This window comes from Onychostoma macrolepis, chromosome 20 (genome assembly GCF_012432095.1).
Source record: "Onychostoma macrolepis isolate SWU-2019 chromosome 20, ASM1243209v1, whole genome shotgun sequence".
Taxonomy (NCBI): domain Eukaryota; kingdom Metazoa; phylum Chordata; class Actinopteri; order Cypriniformes; family Cyprinidae; genus Onychostoma; species Onychostoma macrolepis.
In genome coordinates this window covers 1,467,792-1,490,168 of record NC_081174.1, presented here as the reverse complement: position 1 = coordinate 1,490,168, position 22,377 = coordinate 1,467,792, and the positions used below count along the sequence as shown (strand labels likewise).

Here is a 22,377-nt window from a genome sequence, read left to right as displayed (position 1 = left end):
GGAAAATAAAGTTTTGCCTGATCACATTGCTCACACGAAACAGCGTATTATCTTGTTTTAAAGCTTAAGCTTTTATTTGTCAAATGTACAACAAAAATCAAGTCAAGTCGCCTTTATTTATAAAGCTTTATGCAACACAGATTTTCAAAGCAGCCTCATAGTAATAAACAGAAAAAATAACAGAATCGATGCAAGCGTCATCAAATATGAGACCAATTCTGTAAAGCAGCTTTACAAAAGTCAGGTGTCATTATTCAGCTTGAGTCAGTTCAATGTTGATTCAGATCAGTTCAATAACAGTGTTGATTTGTCAATTATGAAACAAATTGGATTCAGCTAAAAAGCAGCTCTAGAGAAGAAAATAGTGTCTTTATTCAGCTCGATTCACTTCAGTGTCCTCATCCGATAACAGTCAGTGCAGGCAAATTAATATTAAGAAATGAACATTCATATTATTGAATATTTAGTGTCTTTTAAACCCCAAATAAGCGAGCCAAAGATGAAAGTGACAAGGAACCCAGACTCCGCTAGGTGACAGAAACAGAGAAACCAGGTTCAGTCGGGGGACCAGTTTTCTTCTGGCCTAAATGAATGAACATGGTGTGGTTTATGAATCTAGGATGCATCACAAGTCGGATTTGTGGATGTTATTCAGAAATTTTGCATTCATCTCCATTTGCTTGAAGATCAGGATATTGGCATTTAAAATCTTACGTAATTATTCTATATTGATTTCAAATTTAAATTGAATTATTTTCTGAACTGCTTGCATGATATACAGTCAAAATCAAAGTTGTAACGTTGTTTTATGCTGACTTTAATGATTAGGAGGCTGATTTGTCAGTGTAATTTCATAAGTAAAATCATACACCAGTTATACTCCATAAGCCTGCAGTAATGTACTGAGAGCCAGTGGTATTGTATAAGGATACAGAGATCCATAAAATGATTTGAAAAATTATGAAAAATGATCATGTACAGTATAAGGATACAAGAATACAAGAATGTCAATAAAAGTATCTCCATATGTTTAAGAACATAACAGGGTTTGGTAAAAAAATGTGTTTTATTGCATGGAGCCTCAAAACTGCATTGAGCACTGGGCTCTGTTTCAATTCATGAGTGAGACATTAATACAATTTGTTTTGAGCGCTCAGAAAATAAGCCATGATAATTAGCGATTCAATGATAGGAGAATTTGTTAAGATTAGACTGGGATCTGAATACTTTTTGCAACATGCAGAAATACTGAATACAGTTAACTTACATCAGCAGACCAATAATGAACCTCTAGTCTCAAAACACACAAAGATGATGGGGCCAAAACTCTTTATTTCATCATGTGCGGAATAAAAAGATAAAAATGATTATTGTATCCACTTTTCTTTTTGAACTGATGCGGATGATAAAAAATAATGATGTTGAAAGGCAGTGAGAAAATTAGTTTTAAAGAATTTAAAATCAAGTGTAAATCCCAACACTAACACGTGCAAAATTACAGAGCCCTGAGCATGACATCCCAACACAAATATATATTTATTGTGGCCACAGATTAAGAATCTGTTCCCTCATTTTTCATTAATTTGTTCCTTATTTTAGTAAATCATGACTAAGTTCCACTAATTTGTTCCCTTCTTTTCAGGAAACAAATTAGTGAAATGTGACCAGGATTTACGAGGGAACAAATTCTTAATTCGTGGCAACAATTGATATTTTCCCCATAAGTCATGCGTGGGGCTCCGTATAAAAATGGTACATTCTTTAGACAATTAAAAACAAATTGTGCAGTTGAAATAAAAAATATCATTACTCAAATACTGACATAGGCAGTTGCTTACGGTCCACAGTGCTTCATTATAAGGTAAAAAAAAAACAACAACAACAAAAAAAACACCACTTTCTTGCCATCAGCGGTCCAGTTCTTCATGGCGATTGTCTGTGCTGACATGCTGCACCTCTTGCCCGACACTTTCTTAAATAGCTCACACTTTTCATTCTTGTGCAAAACGTTACACATACTGGTGTTACATGAATGTAAATAAATCGTGATACCGATTATGAGCTTCAGTAACAAAACTAATTTGAGTTTTTCAGGTAAATTAACATGAAAAAATATACACATTAAATGTCTCTGTGTTTTCACTTCCACATGTCATCATATTTAAAGGTTAGATCACCCAAACATGAAAATTCAGTCATGATTTACTGTTTTAACCCTGTATGACTCTCTTTCTTCTGTGGAACATTGCAAGATGTGTGTTTTTTTTTTTTGGTCTATACAGTGCAAGTCAATGGTAACCAAAACGGTTTGGTTATTAACATTCATCAGAACATCATTTTTTGTGTTCCACAGAAAAAAGTAAATCATACAGGTTTGGAAGGACATGGAGCTGGCTCAGTAAATAATAGGACTGGGACAATAAATCGTTACAGAATCGATTCGTGGATCTAAGATCTTCCGAGTGCATCGCGATTCTCTCTGGAATCGATTCTGAGCTTAGATTTTAACAGCAGATGGCGCTCTAATCTAGTAGGGCTGCATGATAAATCGCAATGAAATCGCAATCGCGATTAAGCAAAAGCTGCGATTGTCATGCGCATCTTGTCAGTGAAGCACAGTTCTGTAATTAGTAGTAAATCTCCATCTAAAAGCCAGAGAAACTCCAAATATGCCCCGCAGAAGAAATCCAGGAAATCCCTATAACGCTAGCTGAATAAACAGAAGATTTAACTGCTTTTACTGATTCAGCATGACTAATAAACACAGGTTCTATGTCAATATACAGTATCTCACAGAAGTGAGTACACCCCTCACATTTTTGTAAATATTTTATTATATCTTTTCATGTGACAACACTGAAGAAATGACACTTTGCTACAATGTAAAGTAATGTAAAGTGAGTGTACAGCTTGTATAACAGTGTACATTTGCTGTCCCCTCAAAATAACTCCACACACAGCCATTAATGTCTAAACTACTGGCCACAAAAGTGAGTACACCCCTAAGTGAAAATGTCCAAATTGGGCCCAAAGTGTCAATATTTTGTGTGGCCACCATTATTTTCCAGCACTGCCTTAACCCTCTTGGGCATGGAGTTCACCAGAGCTTCACAGGTTGCCACTGGAGTCCTCTTCCACTCCTCCATGACGGCATCACGGAGCTGGTGGATGTTAGAGACCTTGCTCTCCTCCACCTTCCGTTTGAGGATGCCCCACAGATGCTCACTAGGGTTTAGGTCTGGAGACATGCTTGGCCAGTCCATCACCTTTACCCTCAGTTTCTTTAGCAAGGTAGTGGTCGTTATCATGTTGGAATACTGCCCTGCACAGTCTCCGAAGGAGTGGATCATGCTCTGCTTCAGTATGTCACAGTACATGTTGGCATTCATGGTTCCCTCAATGAACTGTAGCTCCCCAGTGCCGGCAGCACTCATGCAGCCCCAGACCATGACACTTCCACCACCATGCTTGACTGTAGGCAAGACACACTTGTCTTTGTACTCCTCACCTCTTGCCACCACACACACTTGACACCATCTGAACCAAATATGTTTATCTTGGTCTCATCAGACCACAGGACATGGTTCCAGTAATCCATGTCCTTAGTTTGCTTGTCTTCAGCAAACTGTTTGTGGGCTTTCTTGTGCATCATATTTAGAAGAGGCTTCCTTCTGGGACGACAGCCATGCAGACCAATTTGATGCAGTGTGCGGCGTGTGGTCTGAGCACTGACAGGCTGACCCCCCACCCCTTCAACCTCTGCAGCAATGCTGGCAGCACTCATACGTCTATTTCCCAAACACAACCTCTGGATATGACGCTGAGCATGTGCACTCAAATTCTTTGGTCGGCCATGGCGAGGCTTGTTCTGAGTGGAACCTGTCCTGTTAAACCGCTGTATAGTCTTGGCCACCTTGCTGCAGCTCAGTTTCAGGGTCTTGGCAATCTTTTTTTAGCCTACGCCATCTTTATGTAGACCAACAATTCTTTTTTTCAGATCCTCAGTTCTTTGCCATGAGGTGCATGTTGAACTTCCAGTGACCAGTATGAGAGAGTGAGAGCAATAACACCAAATTTAACACACCTGCTCCCCTTTCTCACCTGAGACCTTGTAACACTAACAAGTCACATGACACCGGGGAGAGAAAATGGCTAATTGGGCCCAATTTGTACATTTTCACTTAGGGGTGTACTCACTTTTGTGGCCAGCGGTTTAGACATTAATGCCTGTGTGTTGAGTTATTTGTCTGATTGGCTCTATGACTCTCTCTCCTCTCCACCTGTGGCTGGTGTGTGTGTGGTGAGCGCACTGGTGCCGTTGTCCTGTGGCTGCCGTCGCATCATCCAAGTGGATGCTGCACACTGGTGGTGGTTGAGAAGAGACCCCCCATACGACTGTAAAGAGCTTTGGGTGTATAGCAGTACACATTAAAGCGCTATATAAATGCATCATTCATTCATTCATTATTCTGAGGTGACAGCAAATTTACACTGTTATATAAGCTGTACACTCACTACTTTACATTGTAGCAAAGTGTCATTTCTTCAGTGTTCTCACATGAAAAGATATAATAAAATATTTACCAAAATATGAGGGGTGTACTCACTTCTATGAGATACTGTATGGTTTATCTGAGTTCTTCTTATTATAATTTTCATTGTAATATAGTATATAAGAATGCAATGGTAATCGACATAGTCTTTATCACTGCTTAGAATACTATGAAATATGTTCCGTGCCTTATTCTGTGTAAGAAGCCACATCATCTCACAGAAGGATTTATTTCAAACACTTGACTGACATTATGAAGTGAGTTTGGAGTAAAAACATTATTAAATGTGGTATTTTCATGTGCTTTCAGATGGAGCAGCATTTGTTATTACACAGAGCCGTAGTTCACTGAGAAGCTATGCAAACAGCTGTCATTATCACAGAACAATATCTTCGATTTCATAATCACATGATTATATCGTCTGTGTTTTTTTTTTGCGTAGCTTGTCAGAGAACTACGGCTCTCTGTAGTAAATGCTGCTCCATCTGAAAGCACGTGATGGAGATTTACTACTAATTACAGAACCGGCTTTACTGACAAGATCCTGCAGCCCTATCCGCACACTCAAATGCTCATGAAGAGGAGTGCTGAAAAGTGCTTGTGCGTTCAACTGAGTCTGTAATTTCACCTCGGCTCAGAATGCTTTTATGACGCGAGATTAATGTAAACACAGCCCGCTGTGAACACCCTTGTAATTCGCTTCAACCTTTTCGAATTTTACAAACGATTATTTTAGGTTTGAGTGCATGTAAGGATTTGGAAACGAGCAGAGTACGGCTGTTTCTAAAGCATGCAACGCCATCTCAGAATTGACTCGAGAGAAAATCGATGCTGAATCATTTCTCGATTCGCGACGTATTGATTTATTTACCCAGCCCTAGTAAATAATTTCATTTTGGGCTGAACTATCCCTTTAACTCACATTAGCTTTCATAAACAACTGCAAAGTTCAATAGTTCTTGAACGGGATGTCACCAGTCCGTATTATTTTCTGAAGTGTCCCATTACGAGCTCAGGGTTCTGCTCGGACCTTCAGCAGGGTTTTGAGGTGCACAGACATCTGCTCTTTGCTGCAGTTCTGCTGTACAGCTGTATGCTGAAGAGCACCTTCTCCCACCCAGTGGCTGGGCGGTTTGGGGAGGACGCTGGGCGAGGGCGGCTCGCTGAACTTCGCTCCAGCGTACGTCTTCTCTGCCTCCGACGAGAGATCAGGAGGGCAAACGCTCACCCTCCTGAGGCCCTCAGCTGTGATCTTCCCCATGTGTGGGGGGGTCTCCTGTCTTTTGGGAAGCTGAGTGTTGTCTGATGCGTTTCTTTGCTTGTTCCACTGTCTCCGTTTGTTCAGGTTGTCGGTGGTTTGCTCAAGATGGCTCGAGCTGTGCAGAGACTGTCTGCTGGGCTGGATTTCTTGTTCAGCACTTTCAGTTTTTAAGTTCAGCTGCTGAAGACAAACGGGAAACACTTAGGATCATGTAAGATGGTAAAACCACACTGCTTTTTTTTTTTTTTTTTAATTATGCAAACAAACATACTATTTACAGGTAACAAATCAAATACAAAATAACCAAGGTCAACAAAACATACATGACAGCCAACATGATTTGTGTGAGTGAGTGTGTGTGTGGGTGTGTGTTTGTGAAAGTGTGACTGGGTGTTAAATAATAACAGTATCAATAATAATAGTAATTAACTCAATTAATCAGAAGTGAGGGGAAAGTTGGAGGGTGAGGAGGATGACAAATATCAATAATAATTGTATTAAATAGTAATTAGTAATAGTAGCAACAATAACGATAATAAACTTATTCATCCGAGACAGGGGGTGGTTGGGGAATCAGGAAGAGGACAAATAGTAATAATAATAATAATAATGATAATAATAATAAAATTAATAATGGTAGTAATAGTAATGACGAAATAATAATAGTAATAATAATAATAATAAAGCTATAAATAGTAAGATACAGTGGGGCAAAAAAGTATTCAGTCAGCCACCAATTGTGCAAGTTCTCCCACTTAAAAAGATGAGAGAGGCCTGTAATTTTCATCATAGGTATACCTCAACTATGAGAGACAAAATGAGAAGAAAAAAAAAATCCAGAAAATCACATTGTAGGATTTTTAAAGAATTAATTGGTCAATTCCTCGGTAAAATAAGTATTTGGTCACCTACAAACAAGCAAGATTTCTGGCTCTCACAGACCTGTAACTTCTTCTTTAAGAGGCTCCTCTGTCCTCCACTCGTTACCTGTATTAATGGCATCTGTTTGAACTCGTTATCAGTATAAAAGACACCTGTCCACAACCTCAAACAGTCCAACTCCAAACTCCACCATGGCCAAGACCAAAGAGCTGTCAAAGGACACCAGAAACAAAATTGTAGACCTGCACCAGGCTGGGAAGACTGAATCTGCAATAGGTAAGCAGCTTGGTGTGAAGAAATCAACTGTGGGAGCAATTATTAGAAAATGGAAGACATACAAGACCACTGATAATCTCCTTCGATCTGGGGCTCCACGCAAGATCTCACCCCGTGGGGTCAAAATGATCACAAGAACTGTGAGCAAAAATCCCAGAACCACACGGGGGACCTAGTGAATGACCTGCAGAGAGCTGGGACCAAAGTAACAAAGGCTACCATCAGTAACACACTGCGCCGCCAGGGACTCAAATCCTGCAGTGCCAGACGTGTCCCCTGCTTAAGCCAGTACATGTCCGGCCCGTCTGAAGTTTGCTAGAGAGCATTTGATGATCCAGAAGAGGATTGGGAGAATCAGATGAAACCAAAATAGAACTTTTTGGTAAAATCTCAACTTGTCGTGTTTGGAGGAGAAAGAATGCTGAGTTGCATCCAAAGAACACCATACCTACTGTGAAGCACGGGGGTGGAAACATCATGCTTTGGGGCTGTTTTTCTGCAAAGGGACCAGGACGACTGATCCGTGTAAACGAAAGAATGAATGGGGCCATGTATCGTGAGATTTTGAGTGAAAACCTCCTTCCATCAGCAAGGGCATTGAAGATGAAACGTGGCTGGGTCTTTCAGCATGACAATGATCCAAACACACCGCCCGAACAGCGAAGGGTGGCTTCGTAGAAGCATTTCAAGGTCCTGGAGTGGCCTAGCCAGTCTCCAGATCTCAACCCCATTGAAAATGTTTGGAGGGAGTTGAAAGTCCGTGTTGCCCAGCGACAGCCCCAAAACATTACTGCTCTAGAGGAGATCTGCATGGAGGAATGGGCCAAAATACCAGCAACAGTGTGTGAAAACCTTGTGAAGACTTACAGAAAACGTTTGACCTCTGTCATTGCCAACAAAGGGTATATAACAAAGTATTGAGATGAAATTTTGTTATTGACCAAATACTTATTTTCCACCATAATTTGCAAATAAATTCTTTAAAAATCCTACAATGTGATTTTCTGGATTTTGTTTTCTCATTTTGTCTCTCATAGTTGAGGTATACCTATGATGAAAATTACAGGCCTCTCTCATCTTTTTAACAATTGGTGGCTGACTAAATACTTTTTTGCCCCACTGTACTGTAAGGCTGCCTCTGGGCCCTCCGTGCGTAAGGCATAAATTAGGCCCAAAACGAGCCATCAAGGAGAGGTGCTGCGGGGCACAAGGCCCAAAGTTCCACCCTCGGCCGCCACTCACATGCCACGCTTACCCTACATATGTATATGTATATGTATTGTTGAGTGTATGATGTATTGAAAAAGCGTGACGTGCAGCGTGGAACCAGCCCAGTGCAAAGTCCAGGCCCCCATGCTCTCGTCTGACTTACCCTGTGTGTGTCTGATATACAGTGAGGAAAATAAGTATTTGAACACCCTGCTATTTTGCAAGTTCTCCCACTTAGAAATCATGGAGGGGTCTGAAATTGTCATCGTAGGTGCATGTCCACTGTGAGAGACATAATCTAAAAAAAATCCAGAAATCACAATGTATGATTTTTAACTATTTATTTGTATGATACAGCTGCAAATAAGTATTTGAACACCTGTCTATCAGCTAGAATTCTGACCCTCAAAGACCTGTTAGTCTGCCTTTAAAATGTCCACCTCCACTCCATTTATTATCCTAAATTAGATGCACCTGTTTGAGGTCGTTAGCTGCATAAAGACACCTGTCCACCCCATACAATCAGTAAGAATCCAACTACTAACATGGCCAAGACCAAAGAGCTGTCCAAAGACACTAGAGACAAAATTGTACACCTCCACAAGGCTGGAAAGGGCTACGGGAAATTGCCAAGCAGCTTGGTGAAAAAGGTCCACTGTTGGAGCAATCATTAGAAAATGGAAGAAGCTAAACATGACTGTCAATCTCCCTCGGACTGGGGCTCCATGCAAGATCTCACCTCGTGGGGTCTCAATGATCCTAAGAAAGGTGAGAAATCAGCCCAGAACTACACGGGAGGAGCTGGTCAATGACCTGAAAAGAGCTGGGACCACCGTTTCCAAGGTTACTGTTGGTAATACACTAAGGCGTCATGGTTTGAAATCATGCATGGCACGGAAGGTTCCCCTTTTAAACCAGCACATGTCCAGGCTGACTTAAGTTTGCCAATGACCATTTGGATGATCCAGAGGAGTCATGGGAGAAAGTCATGTGGTCAGATGAGACCAAAATAGAACTTTTGGTCATAATTCCACTAAACGTGTTTGGAGGAAGAAGAATGATGAGTACCATCCCAAGAACACCATCCCTACTGTGAAGCATGGGGTGGTAGCATCATGCTTTGGGGTGTTTTTCTGCACATGGGACAGGCGACTGCACTGTATTAAGGAGAGGATGACCGGGGCCATGTATTGCGAGATTTTGGGGAACAACCTCCTTCCCTCAGTTAGAGCATTGAAGATGGGTCGAGGCTGGGTCTTCCAACATGACAATGACCGAAGCACACAGCCAGGATAACCAAGGAGTGGCTCTGTAAGAAGCATATCAAGGTTCTGGCGTGGCCTAGCCAGTCTCCAGATCTAAACCCAATAGAGAATCTTTGGAGGGAGCTCAAACTCCGTGTTTCTCAGCGACAGGCCAGAAACCTGACTGATCTAGAGAAGATCTGTGTGGAGGTGGGCCAAAATCCCTCCTGCAGTGTGTGCAAACCTGGTGAAAAACTACAGGAAACGTTTGACCTCTGTAATTGCAAACAAAGGCTACTGTACCAAATATTAACATTGATTTTCTCAGGTGTTCAAATACTTATTTGCAGCTGTATCATACAAATAAATAGTTAAAAAATCATACATTGTGATTTCTGGATTTTTTTTTTTTTAGATTATGTCTCTCACAGTGGACATGCACCTACGATGACAATTTCAGACCCCTCCATGATTTCTAAGTGGGAGAACTTGCAAAATAGCAGGGTGTTCAAATACTTATTTTCCTCACTGTACATATATGCATTTTAAAAAAAAAAAATTTTTTATCTTTTTTTCCTTTACTTATTTTACAATAGATGTGTGTATATCGTCTAGTGATGCATTAAAATAAGCAAGGCATGTAGTGCCGAACCTGCCAGAGGCAAGAAAAACAGGGCAAAGCTGGTACAGGTTGGAGGTACAAGGTTCCCGGCCCCACAGCACACCCACCAACCACTAAACCGAACCAAACAGGGCAGGAACTGAGATGCCACAGCCAACTGAAGCCCAGCGGCATGAAAATAGAAAGAGAAAGAGAGGGAGAGAGAGAGAGAGAGAGAGAGAGAGAGGAAAAAGGAAAAAATAAAAAATAATAAAAAATAAAATAAATAAATAAATAAATAAATAAAAACACAACGAAAGTGGGGAGAACAGAAAGAGACAGAAAGAAAGGATAGGGAAAGAAAGAAAAATAAATAAATAATAATAAAATAAACAAGTTTTATTTTTCATAAGTTTTAATTTAGTTTGATATTAGCCATTGTTGCTACCTCCTCCTAACCCCCCTCCCCCAAATCTTGTGTAGATATTGATGAATGGTGTGTTGTTGTGGATGGCTTCAGACAAAGAGGGTCAACAGATTCATGATTGATGGAAGTTTATGAGAGATAACAAAGAGGGGTGTAATTCTATTGTATTATTTTGAGTGGAAGTTGACAGGTTTTCCATGGAGATGTACTCTAGTAGTAAGTTTTTCCAAGATGTAATATGTATGGTGTTCCTTGATTTCCAGTTCATGAGGATAGTTTTCTTGGCGATAGTTAGAGCCACTAGGAGTAATTTACTATCCGTATCGTTTGAGTTGATTATGGATATGTCACCTAATATACAGAGGGAGGGAGATAATGGGACGTGACATCCCATAAGGTTGGATAGTGACTCAGTAACGTTTTCCCAGAATTCTTTAACTGGGGTGCAATGCCACATGGCGTGAAGATAGGTGTCTGAGGTGTTTTGTGTACAATGTGAGCATGTTTCTGAAGTAAAACCCATTTTAAATAATTTTCGTTCAGTAAGGTGAAATCTATGAAGTACTTTATATTGTATAAGTTGAAGGTTGGCATTTTTCCTCATGAAGTAAATATTTTTGCAGATTTGTGTCCAGAAGGCGGCATCAGGAGCAATAGATAAATCTGATTCCCACTTAACATTTGGTAGACTTGATGTATTGTCTGATTTTGATATAATTCTGTATATTTTGGAGAGTAGTTTTTTTTGAAGATATATTAATTAGCGCTGATATTGGGGATTCTAGATCAATTGTCCTAGTGTCGATCTTTGATTGAATTGATGATTTGATTTGTGAGTATTCCAAAAAACAATTGCTCCCAATGCCGTATCTCTGGACCAAGTGTGAGAATGATGCCAGGTTATTATGATGAAAGATATGCTGAAGTTGTGTGATTCCCTTTTCTGCCCATGTGCGTAAATTAAGTGGCTTCTTGTTAGATGTAAAATCTGGGTTATTCCAAATCGGGGTGTATTTAGATGGTGCAAGAGGGGAGTTTGTGATTTGACCAGGCTGTCAGAGCTGCTGCTATTGTCGGCATTTTAAAACAATGATGCTCTTTGATTGTTTGATTGTAGAAGGGTAGATCTGAAGTATTAATGTCCTTACAAATTGTTTGTTCAACATCTAGCCATGTGCTTTCTGATGGGTTAGGGTGAATTCATTTGTGTATATTTTGGAGCTGATTGGCCAGAAAGTAGTGGTAAAAATGTGGTGCTTCCAGTCCTCCTTGTGTTCTTAGTTTCTGTAGGGTAGTCAATTTAATTCTTGGGGTCTTGTTTTTCCAGTAGAATTTGGTAATGATTGAATTTAGTGATTTAAACCAGGCAAGGGTGGGTTGTGTTGGTGTCATTGTAAATAAATAGTTTAATTTAGGGAGTATAGTCATTTTAATTGCTGATATTCTGCCCATTATAGAAAGTGGTAGGTTCATCCAGCGTTGAAGATCATCGGCTATTGAGTGTAGTTGAGTCCAAACAGCTCTGACAGCCTGGGGGAAACATTAATACCCAGATATGTGATGTGATTGGTGCACAGAGGAATTGGTGGTGTATGGGATGTCACATCCAAACTGGTGCAATGTAATGAAAGTATAGCAGATTTACTCCAGTTGATTGAGTATTCAGAAATATTTGAGAAACAGTCAATTAGTTTAATCGTTTCTTGTAATGATGATGGAGGGTCTTGTAAATATATCATCGGCGTAAAGACTTATTTTGTGGTGTATATTTAGTGTTTGAATTCCTTTTATGTTGCTGTTTTGACGGATGGCTGCTGCTAATGGTTCAATGAAAATGGTGAAAAGTGAGGGGGAGAGTGGGCAACCTTGTCTAGTCCCGCGGTGCAGTGTGAAACTACGTGATGTTAGTCCATTAGAAAAATCAAAACCACACTGCTGATGTTCTCTCTGCCTCTACGTCTCACACCGTGACCAGAACACCAAAACACACTGTGATCATTTTATTTGTGGTGTTTAGTAACGGACGAGTTCACAACACTTCTTCACGAAGCTTTGAATCCTTGGTTTTGAATCTAACTGACCAGGTAACATGATTTCAGCAAACATACTAGCTATGTTTCCATCCACCTATTTTTATGTGCATTTTGGAATATCGCATAAAAAAAAAAAAAACGCTGGATGGAAACGCCAAGATGCACATAAATTTTAAAAATGCGCATAAAAAAACGTATGCGCACAGTTGAGTAGGATAAACTTTTATCCGATAAGAAAAATGTGCATAAACTACGATGTAAACACATTTACTGAATAAATTCCTCCATGTGCATTGAAAAAGTCATGTGACTTAGTGCTATGAGACGGGATAACTTGACTAGCAGCAGACTGATCTCGTTCACAGCATCTATATGTTGTTATGGTCTGTCATCAAAGTACTTCTGTATAATTGTCTTACACGACTGCATTCCCAAACAGCTGGCATCCACCTCCGAAAGCAATGACTGCATTTATTGTGTTTTGTCTACTCGCTCTGAGGCGCAAGTCATTTATCATAGGCCTGTAGGAAAATTATTGTATTCAGTGGCTTATCCTAGTTTTCTTAGAGATATTTAGTGCCAGTTTACCAGGAAGTGACGATTTTGTTCTCTTTGACTCGTTGGGTGGAAACTTAATTTCTTTAATATTTGCTTTATTCGCAAATGTTTTATGCAATATTCCAGTTTTGCGCATAAGTTTAATTCGAATCTTTGGATGGAAACATAGCTACTGTTTCTTAACTGAAACTTTGTAAATAATCTATGTTCACAAAAGTTGAGCAGAATTTTCTATAAAATTCTTGTCGGTACACAAAATAAATGTTACAAATAAAATATGACATTTTACAGATCATTTTACATTATCCAGTAACTGAACATTTCTGCAGCGAGCCTTTAGGCTTGAACATTGCATTCAGAAAATACAGGTCAATTCATGAAAAATGTGTGACATTTATTTCACTTAATATCTTCATATTGACAAATCAAAACGTTTTGCAAGCACCATCCCTGGCTTCTGTGTGCAAAATTTGGTGAAAATATTTATAGAAGTAAATGAAAGCATTCTCAAGGATTCAGTAGGAAAAAAAATTGTTTAGTGTTGCAGAGTAATGAAAAAGTAGAAAATAATCATTTTAAAATCAAAATCTAAAAAACAAATAAACATGACGTTCTTTATTTGATAAACCTTCTGTTAGCTTATTTTTGTTCTGACATGGTGCAATGGCTGACTTTAGCTCAGAATGGCCACACTGTTATCCACATTTTTCACAAGCCCCATGATGCTTTGCGCAAATTATGTGAGTAAACTGTAAACAATCAGTATATTATAAATTAAATCAGGAAAGCAGAACACAAATTTACAGCTCATTCAATCAAATTGATCAGGAGTATTTGTAGTGCAATCTTGTAATTTGAAATGCTTTGTTTCAGTCTTTTTTGAGTGGAAATGCTTCAAACCGGAAGTGCCTCCCTTAATCTAAAACGCAGTACACTCATAAAGGCAGGGTAGGTGATTTGGTTCAAAAACATTTGTTGAAAGTCTCTTCACATCCCGATAGCAATCACTAAGTTAAGTGATCTAAATGTATTTATAGCGTCTGTAGAAGGTGTAGGATCATAAAATGTTTGTCCAATCATATTTCTCGGTCCGAGGGCTACGATAGGCTGTCCTACCTGTCAACATATGTATTTGCATACCTCTGAGCACCTTGTTTGCGCAGACATGATACGTCATCAGCGCGTTCAATAGCCGCTAAATTGGATAAAAATGCCCCTGCACAAACAAATTAAATCTATTACGTCTGTTGCTAACAAAGTGAAAATGAATAGAAAGTGTTGATTGCGGCATTAAGTTAAGCTCATCTGCTCATGTTGCACCGTATTTCATTTTAGGCGTTTTACAGTGTTGCGCATTTTAACCAATCACACACGATTCTGTTGAGCTTAGGAATGCAATGGCCAATCAGAGGCGTTCAGAGGAGTCATCGCTGAAATCCATCAGTTTTGTTGAGTGCACGCGTTCTGTGACTGAACTCCGCGAATTCTCTCATCATAAACAACAAAGCGCAGATGTAAGTGTAAAGGCCACTGCACACTGAGTCCGAAATTTTCGCATGTTAAAAAATAAATACGACCTCACGTTGTGTCAATCACGTTTACACACTGTCTCCAAAACTTTCGTGCGTCATAAAAAATTCGGATCAGGTTCGATTTTCTGCGTTTTCACATCTGTAGCATAGCCTGGTAATACCAAACTCTGCTACTTCGCTTTGCTTCGTAGACAGAGTCTGGAAGGGCATAATTGACAAGCGTTTACTTTCTTGTGGGCGGGCGCTTGTCTGAAGTTTAAAATCATTGGTGTACCCGTAAGCCAATCACATAACGGTTGGTTATGACGTATGTTATTCGGCGACTCAGCCGCCTCGAACTTCCGCTATAAACACAGGTGTGCGGCGAAAACAAAACCATCGAGCGAAATAGCGGAGTGAAGATGGCTGTGAACGACTTTTGCAGAATATGTGAAGTAAATCTACGCATCCACAATTATCGCCTTGCCGAACTTTGGCCTCCCCAGTTTCTCGCTGACGATCGGTAACAGTTGATAAATTAAACTTTTCCCAAAACCTGTCGGGAGTAGGGCCACAACATCACCTCCATTCAAAATATGAACCAATCACTCTTCTTGTTCGGGCTTCAGTTGGCAAATGCCAGGAATATTCTCCACAACAGAGCGAATAGCATCCCGTGTCTCCATGTCCGCTTTCGTGTTAGATTTCCCTAAACTAAACCTAAACTACAATCTTAAATTCGGCGCTTAGCGTCTACATCACGGCGCTCAGCCCGCCCTCTGTTCGTTGATTGGCCGGCTGCTGCGGAGCCGGAGATCAACTGGGAGATGGTCTGCTATATCAGACTGAGTACAGAAGTGAAATTAAATTGCGCGGAAGTACGAAGTCTGACGTAGTCAGGCTATCTGTAGCATGCATTTTGATAGGAAAGGATGACGAATACGAAAAAATGGAAAAACTGATTCTGTGCAATGGCCTTCAAAGATTCATTTCACAGTGTATACAGCTTCAGTGATTATAACAATATATATATATATACATATACATATATATATATATATTTTTTTGAGAGTGCTTAAACTCGCCATAGATAAAAGACAGTGATAATGTCACTTTCTGTATATAATTAATTAGCCGTTTTAATAACCGTGGAAAGGAAACGTTATATATTATCAATTTCAAATGTTTTAATTAAATTGTAATCACGTTAAATACAACTTCAGTCCCATTAAACATATTTTATTAGCCTTAATGACACCCATGGCTGGTTCTTGCCTAAAAAGACGGGTTTATGATGTTTGTATTTAATAGATTTGGCTGCTTTTAGCCTTGCCCTGGAGTTGGTTCACCCTCTGCCTATGCGAGCGAGAATGGAAGATGTAATTATTGTAATATGATGCTCTTTGTACTGTAAAGTTTTCTCACCGGTGAATGAGACATGAGGTAATCTGACAGCGTTGACGCATCTCTCATCGTGTCGCTGGTTAGCCTCTGGTCTGCCTGAGCCCGGTCATGTGTTTTGGAGGAGGCGTGGCTTTGGAGAGTGAGTTGCAGGAAGGGTGGGATCGTATGCTTTCAAAGCTAGCTTGATATTGCTAGCCTCTCTGAAATCACCTACCCTACCTTTAACAGAGTGGAAGGTGAAATTAATAGAGCAGTGGTTAAAGTAGAAGTAGTGTAACTCCATTAGTAATTTTTATTATTTTAAACATTATGTGTACACAGTGTCTTTTTTAAGTCTTTAAAACTGTTCATTTGTCCATAACAGGGTTGACATTTTGGTCTTTCAGTTTATATATTTTGTTTCAAAAGTGCTTGAATTTACTTGCCTGAACTTGAAAATCATTTAAAAAGTTTTACACCTTCCTATCATGATTACATAAAAAGTTATCTTAAAAACCGTGTCTGATTTCCAACATTTTATGATGTCCAAAAGGCTCAGAATGCCAGGAATGGCTCATGTGTGTCTGTGCACCTGAGCAGATGCCCACATTTGGGACCATTCTGCAAAATTTGGGGTCTCTGTGATTTGCATTCTCTGATGCTCATACACTTAGAAAAAAAAGAGAAGAATAATATTAAAAATAGCACAAATAGCACCTTTTGTGCTTGAACCCCTAATTATAGAGGTCACAATCTCTCTTTCTGATGCTGAAGTGTCTGTCAGGTTTCAAGAGCACATGTTGATGGTTTATGGATCAACACTTCCGGGATTCAACCCCACAACATTTCATTAATTTGCCGATTTCTTTAAACACTAAACTAGACCAACGCAAGACTATATACAGTCAGACCATTAATTTTAAAAACATGATGAACACATTAACCAACCAATCACAGACTAAACGGATATTTTTTCTTTTCCTTTGTCCAAGATAAATAATGCCACAGAAATGCACAAAACCTGGTATTAGCAGAGCAATAAAGCCTGTTACCTGTTTATTCGTGGCTGGTTTAGTCTGAGCTGGTTTGAGCTCTTCATGGGTGGTTATTGGAGGTTTAAAGCTGCTTTTGTTGATGTTTCCTGATGCTTTGTTGGGTTTATTGTGAACGTTTCGTCCTCTCTTCTTCAAGAGCGCTTGTTTGGATCTGCTTATCTTCACTGCTTTATTCTCCACGCTGGATTCAACACGATGTCCAAAAGCATCGCCCAGCATGATATCAACTTAACTATCCAGACAACTTTTTATATCAAATACGTCCAGATGTAAACAGATGATGGTGGTGATGAATGTTTATGTTTATGATCTCGAGGAGCGCGAGAGGTGACAGTCAAGGAGATGTTCTCGGTCAAATGTTTTGATGTCTGTCTTCGCGAACACTATTGTAATATCCGTATATAACGCGCTCCAGAACAGAAACATCACCTTTTCTTTTTCTCGTAATGGCTGTGCGCTGCAAACTGCGCATGCGCCCTCTATTACATCATATTTGTTTGAAAACATTTGAGGACGTTATAATATATACTGTAAAAATACAGAATAATGTGATGAATTATAGAGTGATATAGTAGAAAAAAGGATTCATAACACTTAGCTACATTTTACAAACAAGTGTCAATCAAGTGTGTTCATTTTCTATAGTCAAACATCTAGAAACTGAAACAAATCGTTTTCCCAAATTAAAAACACATAACACGTAAATGCATTATACACAGGCTTCTCTATCTATCTATCTATCTATCTATCTATCTATCTATCTATCTATCTATCTATCTATCTATCTATCGCCATGATTGTGTTAACATAAAATATTATTTACATAATAATACAATATTACAATATTGTAATAATATTACAAAATTATTAGTAATATACAATAATACACAAAACAAGAAATACAAGAAATACACACACACAATAAAATAGGGTGCTTTAACATATTCATAAGTAACTGTAATTTAATTACATTTTTTTCTCAGTAACTGTAACAGATTACAGTTTTATTTATTTTGCAATTAAATTACGCAATTCTGTTACATATAGCCTAACAGTTACTCACCAGCACTGTCTGTCTGTCTGACTGTCTGTCTGACTGTCTGTCTGTCTGACTGTCTGTCTGTCTGTCTGTCTGACTGTCTATCTGTCTGTCTGTCTGACTGTCTGTCTGTCTGACTGTCTGTCTGTCTGTCTGTCTGTCTGACTGTCTGTCTGTCTGTCTGACTGTCTATCTGTCTGTCTGTCTGTCTGACTGTCTGTCTGTCTGTCTGTCTGTCTGACTGTCTGTCTGTCTGACTGTCTGTCTGTCTGTCTGTCTGACTGTCTGTCTGTCTGTCTGTCTGTCTGACTGTCTGTCTGTCTGTCTGTCTGTCTGACTGTCTGTCTGTCTGTCTGTCTGACTGTCTGTCTGACTGTCTGTCTGTCTGTCTGTCTGTCTGTCTGTCTGACTGTCTGTCTGTCTGTCTGTCTGTCTGACTGTCTGTCTGACTGTCTGTCTGTCTGTCTGTCTGTCTGTCTGTCTGACTGTCTGTCTGTCTGTCTGTCTGACTGTCTGTCTGTCTGTCTGTCTGTCTGTCTGTCCGTCTGTCTGTCTGTCGTGGCCGAAATGATTAGAACACTAGTATTTTCAGCAGCTAAAAATGGGTTTAAATCAGTTATTTCTATCTTTTGCTGTAGTGTGTCAGTAGGAAATATTAGTTTAGTTTTCCAAGCAGTCATTTTGCCATTAATTGTAATAATCGAGTGAGATTTGTGTCTGACAGCAGCCAGTGCTCCACACAGAGATCTGATCATCATCAGTCTGTCTGGAACGACATGAAGAAACAGAACAAACTGAGACTAAATCCAGAAGAACTGTGGCAACGTCTCCAAGATGCTTCAAGAAACCTACCTGCAAAGCTACCTGAGAAACTCTGCTCGAGTGCACCAAGGGCAAAAGCTGCTTTAAACACAAAGGATGGTCACACCAAATTGAGAAGTTAATTGAGGATTCTTGTTCTGTCCAGGCTGGACTATTGCAGTGCTCTCTTGGCAGGTCTTCCAGCCAGTTTCATCAAACCTCTACAATTATTCCAGAATGCCGCTGCAAGATTAATCTATAATGAGCTGAAAAGAATGCACGTCACACCTCTGTTCATCAATTTGCACTGTCAATATCTGCTTGTATAAAATTCAAGGCATTGGTGTTTGCCTACAAAACCACCACTGGCTCTGCACCCCTTTACCTAAATTCATTACTTCAGACCTATGTGCCTCTAGAAGCTAGTTCTGCAAGTGAACAACGCATTATTGTTCATCCCAGAGAGGCACAAAATCACTTTCACAGACTTTTGCAGTAACTGTTCCCTCCTGGTGGAATGACCTGCCCGACTCAATCCCAGCAGCTGAGTCAATCTTCAAGAAACAGCTAAAAACACATCTCTTCCATCTTTATTTGACCTTCTATAGCACTCTTTATTCTAATTCTATTTTAATCTATCTGTCTTCTTTGTATCTATCTGACCCTCTAACACTAGCTTTCTTTTTTCCCCTATTCTATCTACTTGTTTTCTTTCATTAAAAATCTATCTATCTATCTATCTATCTATCTATCTATCTATCTATCTATCTATCTGTGTTTAGCACCCCCTACTGGCCGCCTGTAGTCACTGCTGTCGGCTTCAGTGGGTAAAAGCACAGAACTTGCGGGACAACGTGGAGAATTACTGTTTACTTCTGAGCGGGCTTCGAGAAGCGGACGCCTCATGGAGCTCATCTCATGACTGCAGACCCGAGGACGAGCCGTACAGCGCGAAGCTCTTGATAAAGCCGTGAACCGCTAACAGTGCCGGGGTTTGTGTGAAGCGAAGGGCCCAGGCAGCAGCGGATCACCGAAGATCCTCCAGACCAGGCTTGAGCTCTGCCTCTGTCTCTATCAGCGGGAGTATGTCTCAAACCGGAGCTCCTCCGCGATGGAAGAACTGTCCCAGAAGAGGACAACCTGTGGCTGGTGAGCATCTAGCAGACAGTTGTCAACAAAGCTGCTCTACTAATCCACACTCGCTTTTTATGATAAATTGATTTGGGTTCTTCGAGTTAGGCTGTTATATTAGAGAGCATTAATGTACTCGAGCGCAGAGCTGTGAGAGTGCAGCTTCAGCAAACCTGATTAAAACTCAATGCTTTCAGTCTAACAGAGAGTTAGCTACCGTTAGCCTGTGCTTGTTGTTCACAGCACTGATTTACAGCGCTCACAATGCACTTCGTCGTATGCCAAAATAAACCAATGATGACTTAACTACGTGTGTTTTTAATTAGGAACATGTGCGACGTCAAAGTAGACACAAGGGCCTCTCTAAACTTGTTTTGTTTGGGTTTAAGTTGAGTGGCTAGCCAGATTAGCTTCACTACACGCAGGTCAACACAAGTACGTCACTGGATAAGAGGCGGGATCGCGCGGGCTTGGTTCATGAATATTAATCGCCTCGTGTGACGTTCGGTCTCCTGATTTGCTGAGAGGCAGACGTCAGAAAGGGATTAACGAATCGTACTATGATGAAGGCGTAGTTCAGGAATATTAATAAAGAGAAGACTCGACCTCGTTGGAGGCTGTGACCTAATTAATATTCATGAGATCGGACTTCACCATAGTATGGCTTGTAGTGTGTACACTATACAGTAGAGGTCGACCAATAGTGGATTTTACCGATAGCTAGATTGGACCACACTGGCCGATACCGATTAATCAACCGATAGTTTTGAAAATGGATACTGAAAGAGAGCTAGTGCTTTACTATTTAAAAAAAAAAAAAAAAAAGCAATAACAGTACTGAACCATACTTTGTAAATGAATAGAAATATTAATATTATTTACTATATTGATCATTAAAGTTATTTCATAGTTTGCTAATGTTAAAAGAAGAAACTTTAAAATTTAAAAATGTAGCCTATTAGTAGCTAATAGTGAATGTTGAAATGAACAATCTCTAACAAGGTACAATACTTCTACAGTTTTCATTAATGCTACGAATGGACTCTTATTGTTAAGTATTACCATTTAATTTCAACAGTCATGCTTAAAGATGGCCATGTTTAAATATCTACACAAGGCCATAGCATTAAAATTACATACATATGGATATTGTATGTGTACTCACACACTTTATTTGCTTCTATTTTTAACACTTGATAATTATCAAAAAAAAAAAAAAAAAAAAGTCACCGCGCAAAAGCGCAGCGCTGCGTCTAGAAGAACTCAGAGGTATCACACACACACACACACACACACACACACACCAGGCGCTTTGCGTTCAAATCAAGTGGCGGTCTAAAACAATTTATTTAATCACCAAACGGACATAAGTTTGCTTCAAGAATGAACAATGTGGCATAAATGAGTTTGAAGTTCGGTGTTTAAAAAAACAGAGCAAGAGGAAAGAGAACACGCAATCTGTATTACAGCTCTCTATATGAAGCAGACAGACTTTATTAGAGCCACAGAAAGACAAACGTTTTGCTGAAAAATGCACAATACATAATTTATAGCCTAAAGTGAAGTCATTATGTACATTCACAACAATTTGGGACAAATATAATGTAATTTAATAGAAAACTATGTGAATGGCGCTCTGTTCCGCGGCAGGATTTTCTGTCGGCTGTATTTAAATGCGAGTCTGGAGTTTCCCGCTCTGTGCAGCGCAGTGTCACGTGTCAAAATAAACAACACGTGCTGTCAGTGATTTCCGCCTCTAGAGGCCGCTCTCGTACTGTATAATGCCAGCGGACCCTTCTCAGCCACTTCAGCAATGGTTGCAAACCGGAAAACTATCGGCATGGATTTTTGCCGATAATGGATAGTTGTGGCAATCAACTATCGGTGCCGATTAATCGGTCGACCTCTACTATACAGGAGGGGTTTCTAACCTATTTTATCAGCTGAGTACCTCAGAAATATTTCAATTGGTTTATTCCCTGAGATTTTAAACGTTGTTCTAATTTTCTATTTTTTATTTTATAAATACAGTGTGTTTAATGGCTCATTTTTGCATCTAAAATCAGAGTAAAATATTATAGGGTCATAATTTAACACATTGGTATTACCATCTTAGACTGTCATTGTACTGTGGTACCACAGCAGTAGTCTTTGTAAAGGTTTATTGTACCAAATCATCATTGTGAGTGTTTATTAAGTACATGTCATGATTATTTCTCTCTGCAGGCAAATTTCTGCCCATGAAAACCATGCTTGGACCACGGTATGATGATAAAGTCCAGGAGGAGAACAGGTTTCATCCCAGCATGCTGTCCAACTATCTCAAAAGCTTAAAGGTATGCAGACATCCTCTTAAAGGGATAGTTCACCCAAAATTAAAAATTCTGTCATCATTTATTGTTCCAAACTTCTT

At 39.6% G+C, this 22,377-nt stretch overlaps 2 protein-coding genes across 3 annotated transcripts in view; one reads left to right on the top strand and one right to left on the bottom strand.

The window, feature by feature from the left end:
• Window positions 1-121: 121 nt before the first annotated feature.
• Window positions 122-17,915, bottom strand: pnrc1 (proline-rich nuclear receptor coactivator 1). Of its 2 annotated transcripts, none has more exons than XM_058756692.1 (2): window positions 16,991-17,915; window positions 122-5,994 (listed from the first exon to the last, which is right to left on the bottom strand). In XM_058756692.1, exons 1-2 carry the CDS (start codon window positions 17,210-17,212, stop codon window positions 5,566-5,568), a joined length of 651 nt encoding a protein of 216 aa, XP_058612675.1. In that variant the 5' UTR covers window positions 17,213-17,915; the 3' UTR covers window positions 122-5,565. The 2 variants fall into 2 exon arrangements, with proteins under 2 accessions (XP_058612675.1, XP_058612676.1); XM_058756693.1 differs by having other exon boundaries at window positions 122-5,991.
• A 1,713-nt stretch (window positions 17,916-19,628) lies between these two features.
• The window catches only part of rngtt (RNA guanylyltransferase and 5'-phosphatase), a 123,861-nt gene continuing 121,112 nt past the window's right edge, over window positions 19,629-22,377 (top strand). The window contains exons 1-2 of the mRNA XM_058755475.1: window positions 19,629-19,982; window positions 22,191-22,300. Coding sequence (XP_058611458.1) covers window positions 19,919-19,982; window positions 22,191-22,300 — 174 coding nt within the window. The 5' untranslated portion in view covers window positions 19,629-19,918. The remainder of the gene's footprint in view (window positions 19,983-22,190; window positions 22,301-22,377) is intronic.

Coding starts and splice junctions, on each gene's coding strand:
- pnrc1 (XM_058756692.1), bottom strand. CDS start 17,212: ATGCTGGGCGATGCTTTTGGACATCGTGTTGAATCCAGCGTGGAGAAT. Junction 5,995..16,990: donor AACCAGCCACGAATAAACAG/GTAACAGGCTTT, acceptor GTTTGTCTTCAG/CAGCTGAACTTAAAAACTGA.